General features: G+C 31.2%; 4 protein-coding genes across 4 annotated transcripts; 2 read left to right on the forward strand and 2 right to left on the reverse strand.

Annotated features, from left to right (window-relative positions):
* Positions 1-75: 75 nt before the first annotated feature.
* On the reverse strand, positions 76-723 carry MONOS_15839 (uncharacterized protein; the record flags this gene model as incomplete). Its single annotated transcript, XM_067868740.1, has 1 exon — positions 76-723. The coding sequence occupies one exon, from the start codon at positions 721-723 to the stop codon at positions 76-78; it is 648 nt and encodes a 215-aa protein (XP_067728063.1).
* A 4,998-nt stretch (positions 724-5,721) lies between these two features.
* Positions 5,722-6,639, forward strand: MONOS_16103 (uncharacterized protein; the record flags this gene model as incomplete). Its single annotated transcript, XM_067869016.1, has 1 exon — positions 5,722-6,639. The coding sequence occupies one exon, from the start codon at positions 5,722-5,724 to the stop codon at positions 6,637-6,639; it is 918 nt and encodes a 305-aa protein (XP_067728064.1).
* A 4,057-nt stretch (positions 6,640-10,696) lies between these two features.
* Positions 10,697-11,235, reverse strand: MONOS_14731 (uncharacterized protein; the record flags this gene model as incomplete). The annotated part of the gene is made up of 2 exons (XM_067867559.1): positions 10,697-10,998; positions 11,127-11,235. 2 exons carry the CDS (start codon positions 11,233-11,235, stop codon positions 10,697-10,699), a joined length of 411 nt encoding a protein of 136 aa, XP_067728065.1.
* A 4,280-nt stretch (positions 11,236-15,515) lies between these two features.
* Positions 15,516-16,858, forward strand: MONOS_14730 (uncharacterized protein; the record flags this gene model as incomplete). The annotated part of the gene is made up of 2 exons (XM_067867558.1): positions 15,516-15,853; positions 16,150-16,858. The coding sequence occupies 2 exons, from the start codon at positions 15,516-15,518 to the stop codon at positions 16,856-16,858; spliced, it is 1,047 nt and encodes a 348-aa protein (XP_067728066.1).
* Positions 16,859-17,072: the final 214 nt, after the last annotated feature.

The following is a 17,072-nucleotide window of genomic DNA, read 5'->3' on the forward strand; positions in this document are numbered from 1 at the left end:
GAAAATCAGACGAACACGTTATGATGACAGATGCAAAAGACTATGAACAATCGAATAACAAGGAAATTCATCGCTTCAACACCCCATTGTGTCATGCCCACCAGTCGACACAGGCACCTCTATCCACTTCAGTTCAACAAGAAACACTCGAAGATCCATTTCCCCATATTTTCCATCTTCCCCAACAAATGCATTTCCATCCTCCTTGAATCCTGCGCAATCAAATGCAAATCGTTGTTCATTCACACTGTTCACCAGATTGCTGCTCTTCACAAACATGTTCTTCCCAACTGTTGCTGAGCATCCTGAAAACGATATCGATGAAAGTTGAAATCCTTCTTCATTCAGACTGCAATCCAGATATATCCCTCCTCCTTTTCCTCCCTCGCTCATATTCTCACAAACACATCCAGTAAATGAACTATTTTCAATTGTCACATATCCTCCCTCTTCCAACAGTATCTTCAGTGCTCCTCCTTCTTTGCTCTTTTCTGATAATGCCCCTTCAATTAAACTTCCCTTCATTACCAATCCAACTCCAACACTCTCTCCAAACACGGCTGCTTCTCCACTTCCATCAATCTCCAATCTTTGCAGCGAACAATTTAAAAGTTTCACCTTGTATTCCTGTTCATTAATATTTGCTGATGAAAGAGAGAACGAAAATAACGAGACTGTTGATTTCACATCTGAAATCGTGACAAACTCCAGCTCAACCATCATTTCTGTCGATTTGATTAAGAAAAATGTAATTGTGTTTTGCTTTCCTCCTGCCACACTCATTGCGCAGTTCTTCATATACAATTCGCCATTTTGAGTGTTTGATTCGATCACTGATGCGATTGTTCTTCTAAAACAAGATGGAATAATAATCCCAACGAACATCATTTCTTTTTAACCTTGCGCTATTTTTGTATAATTTTCACTCAAATCGGCTATACCATATAACATCTATCCTTTTTAAGAATAAAATAAATAATATTTTATGAGTTTTGTCAAAAATTTTAATGAAACAGTGTTTATTAATGATATGAATGTTTCGCACACTTTGTAAAATGCTTCTTTATCAATATCACCGTGGTTTATGGCGTATAACCAACAGCTGCACTAAAAGAATCATCCTTAAAATCATAAACAAAATTCATAAAAATTTGAATGAGATATTAATTATTATTCATCACACACTTTTAAACTATATTTATATATATGATTTGTTATATGTTCGCAAGCGGAGGTTCAATTCACGACGAAAGAAACTAATTTCTTATTTTTTGGATATTAAAAATTTAATTGTGGGATTGATCAAAATATTTTAATTTTTTAATTTATTTTTTTTTATGTTTTATTTCTCTAAAATTCCTTGATATAAAAGGTTAATATAACAATTTATGACCTTTCATCTACTTTTTGTTTCAAAATTATCAATTTTTATTAAAAATTTGAAAAAATACTCATATTTATGGGTGATTTTTAAAAATAGTTTTTTCTCAAGGATCAAAAAGAATTTCAAAATTCCAGTCCATACAAATGTTTTATTATTAATTATACTTTTTATTTATCATAATGTTTTAAAGAATAATCAAGAATTGGAAAAGGACCTTAAATACACCTATGCCAAAAATTTAATCACCAGCGACTATCTACGACAGTTTTGCAATCAGAAATGGAGAGGAAGATATCGAAGAAGACGTTGACACGCTTGAGCATTATTTTCAGAACGACAGTGATTGCGAATTGAATAATAGCGAAACCAATGAATCCTTCATTCCTGAAACAATTGAAAATGGAGAATCCTAAACTCATCTGGTAAATTTTAATGAAACGAATGAACAAAGTTGTATTGACTCACAAAATCTTACCATCAATGAACAAGCTTGCTTGTTTGAAGAAAACTCAAATATGGAGGAGGATATTGAGATGACTGATATTCAAGATTTTGATTCATCTGTGGATATTGAAATAGACATAATCAACAACAGTGATTGCGTTCCAATTTCAAGCACATTCAATAATCAGATGAATGAATCAAATCGTTTTGACAACATTCATTCTTCACATGAGCACAAGAAATTTGATGGAGCTATTTTTTCAAGGTTAAAAAATCTGGGAAACAGTTGTTACATTGCCTCTCAAATTCTAATTTTTGTGTTATTTTTATTCAATGCCCGGATTTGTCAATCAGAAATGGAACAATGTATTCTTATTTTTCAAATCTTTTTCAACTCGAAACAAATGAAACTGCAGTCAACAAAACAAATCATTCTTTATCAAAACAAAAATGGTCTCAATCTTATTTGCGACAATTTGAAAAAAGGCATTAACTCAGAGAAGGAACGCATCAAAAATTTTTTGAAACTTTCTTTTATTGATGCAAAGATATTACAATAACTCTTCCAAACTTTGAAAAATCACTGAATGCTATCTTATCTTTTCCGATGCAATGCTCAAAATGTCATTGCGTTATGAATGGTCCAAGTGAGTCAACACCTATTATTCGACTCATTGGATCCAGTTGCACAGAAGCATTTAATGCTACATTCAAAATGGGAAAAGAGAACCAGAACAACAGATACGCTTTCTGTGAGCACTGTCAGTCAGAAACTTTTCAATATGCTCACATGAAAATGGAACAATTCCCTCGAATTCTATCAATGACTATGGAACCAGGAAAAAATGATAGAAATGGAAGATACAAAATTTCTGAATATTTGTCATTTTTCAAAGGAGGTGATTCTTTGCAGGTCTGTGAAAGCTGTGAAGGAAGTGTATGAAAATACATTTTGATAGCACAGCTTTTCTATCAGGGAGTCAACGAACATAAGCATTTTGACCCAATGTGCCGAAGTGGAAAGTGTTCCAATATACCAACACAAAATTCAAGTGAATGGTTCATATGCAACGATGAAGCTGTAACACCCATTCACGATTGCGTAATAGACGTGATGGAGGCTCAATCAAATATGAGATCACATCCTATCCTTTCAGTGTACGTGAAAGTTGACAATAATGTTGACGAAGTCGTGACAGACATTTTATCACATAATTTGTTTGACTTTCATTTTTCAAGCGATTCTTGTCACTCTTTCATCTGTCATAACTCTCACTCATTTCATGACGATGTTTCTTATCAAGTGAACAATGAAGAGGGAGGGGAAAATAAAGTTCAATCACTTCAGCCACATCATTTGACATCTCAAAACTTCACTTTACAAACAAATATATCATCTGACGAATCAACTTTGACAATCAAACCATTTCATTATCCTCACGTTTCATCAACGTCCTTCTCTTTATCATCACAATAAATATCATACAACACTTCAGATGAAAATAGAGACAATTTTGCATGCATTTCATTTATCAATAAGCATGTTCATTTTTCCTAAACAAATCGAAATGACACAAATGCTCCCGAAAATGCTTCATCCAAAAATTTAAATCAATTCATAGAAACAATCATTCACCAAAAAACATTTCCATTTCCATGAGTCAAACAAGAGATAACAATTCCATTTTGCTCTCTAAAAATGATTCGCCACATGCAAATAATTCACTTGACAACGTGACAAGACAAAATTCAATGACCATCTTTCAGGAAACTGATAGTAATCTGTCCATTCCAAGTTTCATCACATCATCCTTTTATATTCCACAGATAGTCATTCAGGAATAGGTTCACTGAATAACATTTCCAAACATGTTCAAAATGCATTAATCGATTCTTCAAAACAATCATTTTCGACTTGACATTCAGAAAACAACACAAACGTCAGAGAATTAGGAAAAATTGTTATTTCTTTTCATGAGCAAGAAAATCCTCAATGTTCAAAGCAACCTATCAGAATCATCAACACGACAAAAACAGAATTGTTAAAGAAGCTGAAAAAAGAAACAAATATCAAAATATCAAAAAGTCAATTCGACAAAAAAACTCTCCATCTCAAAAGAGCAAGAAGGAAGACTGACGTTTGTGATTTATGTGAAGCATACTCTTCATTAAAAAAAAATGAAGAGCATTTACTCCAACGATCTGAACAACTTAACAATAAAGAGAAAGCAACGAAACGACAAAATAGAAAAACACAGCATATTGGCCAATAATCAACAACAATACTTTCTACATCTGAAAAATAAATTTACACAGGATGAAACTCTTTTATTGTTCGATGACAAAGAAAACTGGTCTTTGCCAATGAGAAGGAACCAAACAAGTGAAGATTTCTACAACAAAGATGAAGTTTCTCATTTTTGTGTGATTGTTCACTTTGCTGATAACAACAAGAGCAAAAAAAAAACATATTTTCAATTTTTTTTCAAATACTTTGTCGCATGATTACAAATTCACTATTGAATATCTTCAACAAGTTTTTTCGAATTCGATTTTAGAAAAAAAAAGTTTTTCGATTTATATGTAATACAGGATCACATCTTCGTAATTCTTAACTGATGCACTTTCTTCTTTCGAATGACTCAACGTTTGCAAAGGAAAAGAAACCTCATTATCATTCTATTGCGAAAAACACGGAAAATGTGAGTGCTACGGAGAGTTCTGACATCTTTCTCAATGTGTCAATTATAAATTGGATAACAATTCGGTTATAAACAACATCGACGAACTTATTGAGTTCTTTGAACGAAATTCAAGTCACACTCCATTCCACAAAGACGAGGATAAAAACAATTGCACCAAAACTTTCCGTTGTTTTATGAAGTGTGCAACATTTATTTTTTGTTTTTGATAATTCAAAATATTTTTGATCATTTTCTGAATTATATTTTTCACATTCGCAAAAATGCAGGTACAGTGGATCAACCAAAATACTGTGGAAGAAAATAGCAGTTAATTCTTTAAAAACATATTTATTTTTACGAAAGCACGGAGATAAAGTATTTCACTCTGTTTCATCTCCTTTCAATTCAAAATAAACATTTGCAACATCATTTTGATAAAAAAGAGATAGAGATGAGCGTCCAAAAAGAACATCAACAGTGTTTAATCATTAAACAAACTCCATATCACTTTTAACTTTCACGAAAAAATGTCTTAAAAAACAGAAAAGCTTGATAAATAATTGTTCTTTAATCCAGCCAATGATATGTGAGAATTTTTGTTGTGTTTTTTTGAATTTTGTTTGCTTTTTAATGAGTTTTCTGAAATGTCCACTGCTCAAGCTCAGATCAACATGTGTTTCACATTGTGATTTGAGTACCCTTTTTTTTGCTATTGCGCAAAAATGGGGCAAGGCTGATTCCGTCCTGAGATTGTGCTGTGACCGGTCCAGCACAATCACTTGAAGGCTTTGGGTCCAGAATCAGCCTCCCAGGGTGGACTTTCTCTAAATTCATTAAAAAAAAAAACAAAATTTATTGTTTGCAGTTTATAATTCAATATTATTGCTTTCGTTAATGTATTTTTTCAATATCGACGTTGTTTTTATTAATTATTATCTGTGTTTATCAATTAATATTCAATGAGAATAATCACTAATAATTTTACAAATTCAAAAGAAACAATTGAATCATGGAGAAAAGAGCTCTACGATATGTTTGAAACTTAGCTTTGCTGAAATAAATTCGAACAACAGCAACATGTGCCCTTTGGAAAGCAGATCTTCACTTGAAGGAGCAGAAGAAGAAGCAACGATGATACAGAGCGTTGCAAATTTCGAACTGATAAACTTTGAGATACCCCCGTCATTCAAAAATTGAGTCAATTATTTGATGCATGTTGACTCAAGCGAGGGGTTATTGACTTTGAAAGACTGCTCGTTCACAAAAGATGAAGAAAGTGGAAAAGAACCAATGAATTACGGGATGATTGAGGCAGATGGAGGAACAGTTCAATTGGAATTTGTGAAAAAACAATCACTCAGCTTTTCACAGGATATTGTTTCTGTTTTGTCAACAACGATATTGAATGTGAAAAACCTGACAATGAAGAATGTTGAGCTGGAAGGAGCAAGCGGATTGAGCATTTCAAAGAGCTCAGGTGGAGATAAAAAATCAAGCAATGAAATTGAACAGAATATTGTTATTGAGTGGAATATATTTGAAGATATTACCCAGAACACAACAGATGATATTCCCGTCATTCGAAATGTGAATGATGAGCCATTAAAAATGGTGATTCGGAACACAACGATGAAGAAGTGTGGAGGGTTGAAATGCGAAAAGGGAGGAGGGATGTTTTGCGTGTTGAATGAGGGAGGAAACTTTGACTGCTCATTTTGCACGATTTCTGAGTGTTTCTGCTCGAGCACAGGAAGAGGTGGGTGGCTGTTTCTGGAAGGAACCTCAGCAGCTGAGCAGCTTCTGAATTTTGTTCTGTCGAATATCACATTTAGAGACAACTCTGCGTTCAGAGGGAGAGATGTGTATGTGAGATGCCACTCAATCGAAACACAAATTGTTGATGAGCAGTTCTTGCTGGACTTCAGAGCTCCGTTTGTGAAGGAACTAGCGATATGGGGTTGCGCAACAGACTCGTTTATTGGCGAAGAAGATCTTTTGCTGAGGGTTGTGAAATACCAGAGCGAGACGATATTTGTTTCTTCTGTTGCAGGAAATCATGGAGACAGCAAGCAATGTGGAGAGTTCAAAGAGCTTTGCAAATTGATGAACGTGAGAATTTATCGTTAAGAACACTCAACAATTACTCAGCTGATAAACTCAAAAGAAAATATGATAGTTGGAGAATATCGAACGTAAACGTTAGCATACACTCTTTTAATAGTATTCATCAGCTTTGGTGAATCAGAACTAATTCGTTTCTGGTGACTTGAGAAGTTTTATCATAACTTCATAGATAGTTAGGATTGAGAGCGTGAAATATTCTTTGTTCTCATTTCTTTCCTATATTCACTGTTCTATCATTCATGAAAAAAGTCATCAGCGATCATTTTCATTCGTTGATATTTCTTCTGATTGAGGGTCAAATAATAATAAACAAATTCTTTTCAAATAGGTTTTGTGATATCAAATGTTCATGCTCCAACAGCATATTCGAATTGTGGCTAAAATAATTCAGTATTGAATAAAGATCCTTTTATTATAAATAAGCATGCTTTACCATAAAAACGAAAGCCTTAATATAGCCAGCTTCAAAGGTGATAATTGATCACTGAATGATATTTCTCTTGGGATTCTCAAATTTGTTAGCATCTTGATTTCAATTCCATCTGCAAGACTTTCTCCACTCTTTATTCCTTCAATCTTTATTTTTTGTGATATCCTTAAACAATTGCAACCAGACGACCATCAATTTAACATGATCTCTTATCCTCCCGTGTAACTTTTCCTACTTGCCAAGCACCAAAATCTAACATCGAAATAAAAGAGAATGAAGAATTCAAAAAGAAATGATTTTTAACTGAATGTGATGTTGAAGGAAGTGCGACAAAAGATCTCATCAGCTTTTGTGGTGAAAAAATAAAAACAAGTGCTTCTGTTTTATTCGGGAATGTCAAATTTCTTTCAGCAACAGATTTATTTGTATAATAGAACTGAAGAGAATCATATTCAAATGGAGATAATGGAATTATTGAAGGAGTGAAAGAAGTGAAATCTTTTTCGTTATTGACCTCAAATTATTGGGTGTTATCTTTATGATCATTATGATTTGAACTGTGATATAAATTGTTCCATGTAGAAAAACTTAAAATGAGGTTTAATAACAGAGTGAAATTGTGAACAATATCATTAGAATTTTCTTTAATGTGTTTTAAACAAAAACACTAGAAATGTCACCCTAACATAAACGAAGAAGAGATATTAATCAATAGAGAAGAATGAAACAATTGGCATATTGAAAGAGAGTGAATGAAAAAACAATGCTACATTATAAATCATAATAGGTTTTTTTTTCAAAGCAGATCGATTTCAAAAATTTTGGAAAAGACACATACAAAGTCCCGAAGTTTGTTCTGGAAAAGGTGTGTGCCTCGAAAAAAAGAATAAAATAGCAATAATCGTCACTGTCTATTTCATTTTTTGTACACTCGGAAACTTATTTCACAGAATCCACCTACGATTTTTCATTGATTTTTAATAAGAAAACTTCGAAAATTAATAATCCAGTCTCCATTTTCTTTATTCTATATTGCACGAAAAGACGATCGTGGATTAGATAGGTGTGTTGTTGTTGCAACGTTGTTGGAGAACATGAAATTGGCCATTTGGATCTTCGATAAAAGAGAAATTAAAACAGTTGAATTCACATTATAAGATGAAAATAACAAATATAACCAAAATTTTTCATTATCTGGTTTTTTTCATCATTTATTTGACTTGTGTTTTTGTTTTCCTGTGTTTTGCAAAAAAATTTATTCGCATATTATTATTTATGACGCCAAATGTTGTTTGGGTCATTCTATAAATATGATAATGTTAACATACATTAAATCCAACTTTCCAATTTGTTCACAAAATTAACAAAAACTTATCTCTCCACTTTTTGAATATTAAAATTTAATTGAAAAAAAAATATTTCGAAAAGACTATAGATGTGTGCAGATAACAAAATTTCTTTTAAAAGAAAAGTCAGTTTGTTTTCATAAGATTTTCTTCAACACACTTTTTATGTGACAGTTTATTCAATTGTTTTGTTATCTTGAAGCAAATTTCATTTGTTATGTTTTGTTTTCATTCATATGCTTTTAAAGAAGTTTTAAAAGAATTTTTATGAGTATTTAACATGATTATCATCATCAGAAATACTGTACAAATTCTTTAAATTGTATAAAAACTGGGTTTGTTATTTGAAATATTATTAAGTGTAAGTGATTCAGATAATAAAATAAGCTTTGTAATTTATTTGTGAGTTGGGGTAAAAAGAATCCAATCAAATTATGGTGAGGGAAAAAACCCGCACATATGACATTTTCTTTAGAATTAATCAGCCAAATTCATATATGTGGAAGACTATTGCATTTTAACTCCTCCGTTAACTTCTTTAAGTCCAGTATTTCGTATTTCAATAAAAAAATCAAAAACAAAAAATTTTGATCTTTTTTGATCTTTTGATCAAAATATTTTGTTTTTGATTTTTTTATTGAAATACGAAATACTGGACTTAAAGAAGTTAACGGAGGAGTTAAAATGCAATAATCTTCCACATATATGAAATTGGCTGATTAATTCTAAAGAAAATGTCATATGTGCGGGTTTTTTCCCTTGTGCGGGTTTTTTCCCTCACCATTACAATCAATATTCGAAACGATAAATAAAAAAGAATCATGAATGAGGAAAACATATGAGAGATGGTTGAAACGCATGAAAATTTCAACATCCATAAAAACACACATTTATAAATCTTTAAAAAAATCTGTTTGAAAAAAAATCTATTTGAAAAATAATCATTAATAATTGATTTTTGTTAAAAAATATTTCTAGAGTTTTCATTTTTACAAAATATTCTTACTAATACATAAGTCTTCAATAACTTTTTTATTCAAACGACCATCAACGATAAGAAAAATCAAAAGTCAAATTGAGTGTGAAAAGTTTTCAATTTTGGTATAGATCCTAACGATAGCATGAATAATTTTGAAATGCTACATAAAGTCAGAAATAAACGAACGATTAATTGTGACACACAAATAAATGATTATTATGAAATGAAAAATGAGAATAAAAGAAATTTTCACTCCTTAATAAACACTTCGAAAAAAGGATGTTTTCGAAAAGAATCACTCAAGTCTATTATTTGGAAGCGTTTGACACACATTTTAAAAAAATTTTTTGCAGATAAATGCGAATTCTAAAATTATAAATATTCTGAAAAAATATATGATTTCAACAATGATCACCAATCTCAAACTCAGAAGAATCATTGATTGTTAATCCTGATTTTTCTGTTTTGCCAAACATTAAGATGAGACTTATTGACATATTTTTAGAATACTGTTTTTTTTATAAAGGTGAAATGAAATTCAAAATAGCACAATAATTTGAAGTGAGTGAAAAAATTGAAAACGATGATTATTTGATTTCAAAAAGAATGAGTTGTAAATGTTATTCACAAAAGAAGCAACGAATTCAACGAATCAAAAGAAAGCGATTGTCTATTATCACCAACGATTCGCTTTAGAAAAGAAAAAACTCGTTCACATGGAGATTCACTTCAAGGAGCTGTTGCAATACAAAACCAAATGTTAGCAAAAATTGTTTCCATTCCACCCTGTGATGAAATATGACTGTAATCTACAGGGAAACTCTCGAGAAAACCAATTGAAGTTGCTGTAAAAATGTGAGTTATAAATAACGATGCATCATTTTCTTTTGTTTTCTCGGTTAACTTCCCTTATGAATAATTGATAAATATATTGAATTTCGTAAATATTCTGAAATACCAATAAGATGCAATTGAAATCTTCATTGAATCGACTGCTTCATTCTCTTTTTCATTTGAAAATTCGTGAATGACTTGAAGTTTTTTATTTGAACCTGCAAAAATCTCATCATCTTCGTCTTCATGGAATACGTCTTTGTTGAAGTCACCTATTGCATGGTTATCTGATTCTTAACTGAGTGTTTATCGAGAAGATATGAGAGAAGATCTTGTTTCAATAAAGATTGAAGCTTCGTCATTTAATATTTCTTCATATTCGTAATTTTCTGATTGCTCCTCTGCCTCCATGAGTCCAAAATAATCTACTGCATTGTCATTATCTGTAAAAATTCCTTCTTCTCGTACATGTTAGAAAGAAACCTCTTTTTGTTCAAATTGCGAAACAATTAATAATAAATCTTCAATTTCTATTTGGATGTGCTTCGATGATGATGTAACGGAATCTTGCTCTTCCTCAATTTGTTGCTTGTTCGAACTCTGGTGGACATGCTCGGTTGATGATTCGTCTCTCAAAATCGTTGATAATTCCTTTTGAAATCTGCTCACAGATAATGGAAAAGCTGTTGATTCTTTTTCTTTTTTAAAGCACCTTCCAATGGATGTTTCTTTATTCTGTGATGATGAGTCAATAGACGATGATGATGCTCTACCTAGAAAACAGTTGAAATGTTGTTTATTGAGTTCAAAAATGGGGAAGAAAGAAACTATCAATTAGAGAATACTCAAATGTTTGAACAAACTGTCTTTTTTCTCGTTTCTTCTGAATCAAAAAACATACGACAAAAATCATCAATGATAAGTTCATTTTTTCCTTCTGGTGTTAATGCATAAGCAAGCGCAATTAGATCCCCTCTTTCGCTTTCCAAAGTGTAGTTGAACAGACACATCCAAACGTTGACAATTGCTTTATCCCAATGATCGAAACGAAATGTGCTTAATTATAGAAAGTTTTTGAAAAATGACATTGCCTCAAGAATTTTTGGAAAAGCATTTCCCAGCTTGCTGTTGTCATCTTCAAAAAACAAATGCAACTTTTTTAGTGAATAATATAATTTCAGCTTTCATTACATCAATGATACTCTGGCTGTCCATATGCTTCGATTCCGAAATAATTTCTCTGTTTTTCCTTATGAACAAGCAAATATCTGTCAAGCACAACCATCTCGTGAGTGTGAATGTTAGGCATTTTGCAGGAAACATCTGTTGCATTGATGAGCTCCTTGATTATTTTGAGAACTCAATAATATTATCCTTGATTAATTTCAGAAATGGGGCTTCTTGAAAACAATGTGTGATTGTCAAGTTAATTAAATGATTAAAACAAAAAACATGAAAAGGTTTGACATGAAAGTTCAATAAATCTATTTCACGATCAGAATCGTGTGATAAATCTTGAAACGCTTTTTTTTGAGCTGCCAAACCATCACTGCAAATGCTTCTGACTTCACCTCTTCATTTTGCAATCTCCGAAATGCACATTTCAGCAAGATTTTTGAAATCATCAGAAGAATAACATGCTTGTTGAAAACTCCAAAATCCAGGAGATGATTTTTTTGAATGAATAGTGGATGAAATAATGGTGCACTTTTCATTTGCAATTATCCCTCCATCGATCATGAGGGAAACGCATATGTCCTTTATCAATTTGGATCATTCACGAATTGCTGCTTCTTTCTTTTCTCTGATAAGTCTTTTTATTTTCCACTTTGATAAATATGGAAATATGACTGTGGGCTCTGCAGTTGGATTTGTCTGGGCTATTTGAACCAAATGCTTTTCAAATGTGTTAAATTCTGACGACGCAGCTGATAAAAACGATATGTTTCATCTGGAAACGAAATTTGAAAATAAATCCGTCAGTGGTACAATATCATTAATTGATTTATTACAGGCGCCACTTGCAGATACTGTTGGTTGCGTAACATTTTGTTTTTTTGTCATCGAAAAATCCAGTGTGGGAGACAACAATGTGCATTTATGTTGTTTGATTGCTGTTGAAGTCTCTATCCTTTAGCTTCCACATGCATATATCTTTTTATCTTATTGACACAAAAACATTCTGAATCCGTCCACTTTTGTTTTGAAATCTGATTTCATTCTATTGAAGCAAGTCCTAAAGAAATCATTCATAAATTTTTGATGAAATTGGAACATGACTTCTTCTTATTTATTTTGATGCTGGAAAATTCAGGAGTTGATACAAATTTTTTCCAGATAGAAAGAATAATTTATTGTTATAATCAATAACAAAAATGTATAATCAATGCATGGCACGTTTTTACGAGTTAAAAAAGATTCCAATTTGATAATATTTTCAATCTGTTTTTTCAAGATCATCCATTTGTCATTAAAGCATTTATCTTGCAACAATTTCAAAAAAAGAAAACAATGGAAAGGATTCATTGACATCAATTTTTAAAGAATACGAAAGAAAAATCTTGCAGAGCTTTTTGAAGACAAAAAGGAAGTTATTTTATTAACAACAAATGATAATCACTTAATGATGAAACAAATAAATGAAATTCAATAATTTAAACAATTGATTTATCACAACTGAAACTCAGTGACAAATTATATCTGAATATATCAGAAATGAAAAAAGATAATATTTTAAAAATTGGAATTCAAATCGTATTCAATCCAAATTGACAAAAAAAAAGAAAAAATGAGGAAAAAATATGGAAAATTATCCATCAAATAGACTCATTTGTTTATTTCAATGAAATCGGAGATAAACTTATCGGATCAGACAGGTTGAATTGATAACAATTTCTTCTAAATGAATCTTTCATAATTCATAACAATTATTTCACAAATCCACTTTTTGAGTAATTTTTTGACAACTTCTGATATTTTCTTAAAAAAATAATGCTTTCAATAACAATCATCCATAACAAATACGATATCGTTTCAATTATAAAAAAAAAAATAATTGACAATATTTAAGTTTGAAGCTAAAGAGTGTACATCAAACTTTGCTAATATGAAAAATGCTGTAATATTCTTTTCAGGAATTTGAAAAAATATTAAAAAAACTTCTTTCAAAAGCTTTCAGCTTAATAGAATTTTATTTTTTTTAAAAAATAGAATTTTTCTGTGGAATATAAATCTTTGCATTTATCTTCACAAAAATTAAAAATTCCTAAAATTGAAAAAGAGTGAATAAATCCACAAAATAGCTTTATGAAAAATCAAAAACGAGAAACAAATCATCTTGACAACATAACAACTTTTCCTTTTGTATCAAATATAAAAAAATCACTTGTTGCAAAAGTCTTCATCCAATTATTTCAAAAATCGAATATTTAATCCTTAAATAAATCGAGTAAATAACAATTTATGAAATGAAAAATAAAGTTTTATATTCGACAAATTGATCTTTTCGTCCGACTGATTTTTATTAATTGACTGATGACTGTGAATATCTGTTGATGACCCAATAGAACCACATTATCGGTGATATCGAAAAAAATAAAAGATATTATAAGAAAAGGTGTTTCTTTAATAGAAAAAGAACACAAATATTAAAAAAATGTTTTTTAAATTCAAATATTTAAGGAACAATCATTTAAATTGGGTTATTATTACTGAAATAATAGCTTTTTTCTGAGTGCTGTTTTTTCAAAGGTTGTTTGTCTTTGATATATTATTGTGTATTCATATGCAAAATACATCCCAACTGTTTCTTAAACCAATGTCTTTGCAAAAATGAAGATGAAGATGTCTTCAATGTGCCATTTCATTTTTCAGTGTTTATTTGTTGATGAATAAGAGAAATATTCGCACCGAAATGTTTGAAAGAATGAAAATGATAACAATATTTATTTTTCAATTTAAAAAAAATTTGAATTCAAAAGTTTCATGATTATCTTGGGGATCGACTCGTCAAGGGATTTGTGAAAAGAAGATGTTTCACAAAGATTAATTATTTTCAATTTATTGAAATCACTCACAAAAGTTTAATTCGAATTTGAGATGAACGCAAAAATTCTTTTTATTCTTATTTCTTTGTTATATTTATGATAATAAATACGAAAGCCACTTGAAAAAAATTTTAAAATTCTTCTTTAGTTATTCAATTTTGACCGAAAGAAAAAGAAAATAATAATATTCAGTTCACTGCTTTAAAGGAGACAAAATATGAAAAGAAATATGAGGCAAAATATTTCACTTCAGGTTATTTTATTGAAAAAATGTGAACTTTTCATTGACTTTTTGAGAACAAAAAACACAATAAATATGGGTCCATTTTTTGACAATAGCGAAATGTCAAAACACTTCCTGCTATGGTTTCAATGATGTATGTTTTTGGATGTTAAAATAAAATTTATTTTGAAATCGGAGCAAGCGAAACAATGTAATGAGTGAAGCAATTTTTTTACGCTTTATGCAAAAAAAGCTTTTAAGTCCACATTTTCATCCTTTCGTTTATTTTTTTTATAATATTTATAGAAAAACATTTGGGTGCAAAATTTTTTTAATTTATGAAAAAAATCATGTTTTGTCCCAAACTTGTTTAGCACAAATATCACAATAAATAAAACATTAATGAACAAAAAATTTTGGAAATTTAATCTATAATGACTATTTGTTTTCGTTTTTGTAAAAGTATGAGATATTTGAAGAAATATCAAAAGAATATTCATCATATGTGTGAATATGATCTTTGTTTTCACTAACAAATTTGATAAATAAAAGAAGAAGTTTCGTTGAATTATCTATGCTGCAGATGGAGATTCAATATTAATCGTTATGTATTTCATCAAACAACTATCATCGAACAATGAAAATTTTCAATCTCAAATTGAAAATTGGATGAAAAGGGTCATATTTTTATTAGATCCTATTTTTTTATTCGATCTTATCTTTAAAAAATCAATTATTCAGCCACCCATATATCGATTTATTAATAGTATTTTTGGTATATAAGAAAAATATTAGCAACTTAATAAATACATTTTAATGCATAACCTGTTTCTTATGGGGGGGAAATGGAGGGGGTTAAAAGCCTCCAGTTGAAATTCTATCAGTTACAGGTTGGTTCAAATGAATTAAATTCAAAAAAAATATGCATTTTATGGAAAAAAATAAAATTTCAATGTTCATAGAAATTTATAATTAAAAACGAAATAAATTGGCTTAATGATCATAACCCAAAAAATTAAAAATGAGAAATGAAGTTGCAAGGAAATCAACTGCGGGTCAGCTGAAGCTGTGGGAGGAAATGCTGTCCCTCAAATACAGACAATTTCGGAATCCACTGGAGCGAATAAAACATATTGTTAACGATGGAGCTGTGCACATGGTGGATGCATACGACAGCAAAAAATTCAGCAAAATTCGAATTAAGAGTGCGGTGAAGGCTGTTCGGCAATGCAGACTAGTTTCTAAAATTGGAAGACCTGCTGTGGTCATTGGGGAAAAAATGCAAACTGTTCTTGATGGAAATAATAATAGAAAAAACTGTCTGAAACGTGACAAACCATCAAGAAAATGCGTGAACTGGTTTGCATAAATATACTTTGAAATGAATAAATAAATATTAATTAGATTGAAAATGTTGTTAATGATTTGAAACCAGAAAACACGCCAGATGTTAAAGTTTCTGCGTCAGTTACTTACGATTTCATCAAACGACATCCAGAGCTAAAGACATCAAAGCCGAAAATTGTTGATTCATTCAGGCATGCGGTATCATGCCAACAAGCTCTAAAGCCCTGGAATAATACTATCAATAAATTGCATTAAACAAATAATTACAACAACGCACTGATTTTCAACGTGGACGAGTCATCACCCAGGGTCCCCGGCAGCTCCAATCGGAATGTCGTTCATCCGGCAAATGCAAAACACGGTTTCGCTAAATCTGCGGCGCGAATGGCGAATTCTCCACTGACTGAAGCGGTTGCAGCTGATGGTCAATCACTTCCTTCAGTTATTCTGTTGCCGAATCTCAAACTTCCTGATGACTTGAAGCCTCTTTGGTCTTCGAATCTTGAAATTTGGCGGAACAAATGTGGATGGATGGAATCTTCAACGTTTAAGAAGGATGCACTTTCAATTCTTCTCCCTTCAATTAAAGAAAGAAGGCAACGCATGTCACTCGACGAATCGCACTGCTTGCTTCTTATCGACTCCCACATTTCTCGAGCAGTTCCAATATTCTGGCGAGAGTTTAAAAAAGAAAATGTGGATGTTGTGACATTCGTCCCTCATAGCATACACATTTGCCAGCCACTGGACCGAGGCGTATTTGCCGTTCTCAAATCAGAGCTGAGTTCACAGTACGAAGCACCTTCGTCGTCATCTTCAGCAGCGAAAAGAACAGCTCTTGTAAATGCTCTACAACAATCAATTCATTCGGCGCTATCACCTTCTGTCATCAAAAGAGCATTCAAATTCAGCGGAGTGCTGAAAGACTCGTCTAGGCCAGTTCTGATGAAGCTTCCTCAATCATCGACTTATCCTCTTTCCTTCTCATTAAAAATCGATCTGACTTCAACAATATAGAATTAACAGAAGAAAAGTTACTCAATGAGTGGGATGATTATTTGAAAAAGAAAAGCGAAATGGAAAATGAAAAAGAAAACATTTCTGATGAAGAAAATGATGAAACAATGAATTTCACGAAAAAGCTGAAAAGACAGTTCAAAATACTTCAAGATGAGAACGACATTGAGAAAGATTCATCTGATGAAATAGTTCGAGAAAAGGGAGAAATAAA

Source organism: Monocercomonoides exilis (genome assembly GCF_001643675.1).
Source record: "Monocercomonoides exilis strain PA203 chromosome Unknown scaffold20-1493094, whole genome shotgun sequence".
In the NCBI taxonomy this organism is placed as follows: domain Eukaryota; phylum Preaxostyla; order Oxymonadida; family Polymastigidae; genus Monocercomonoides; species Monocercomonoides exilis.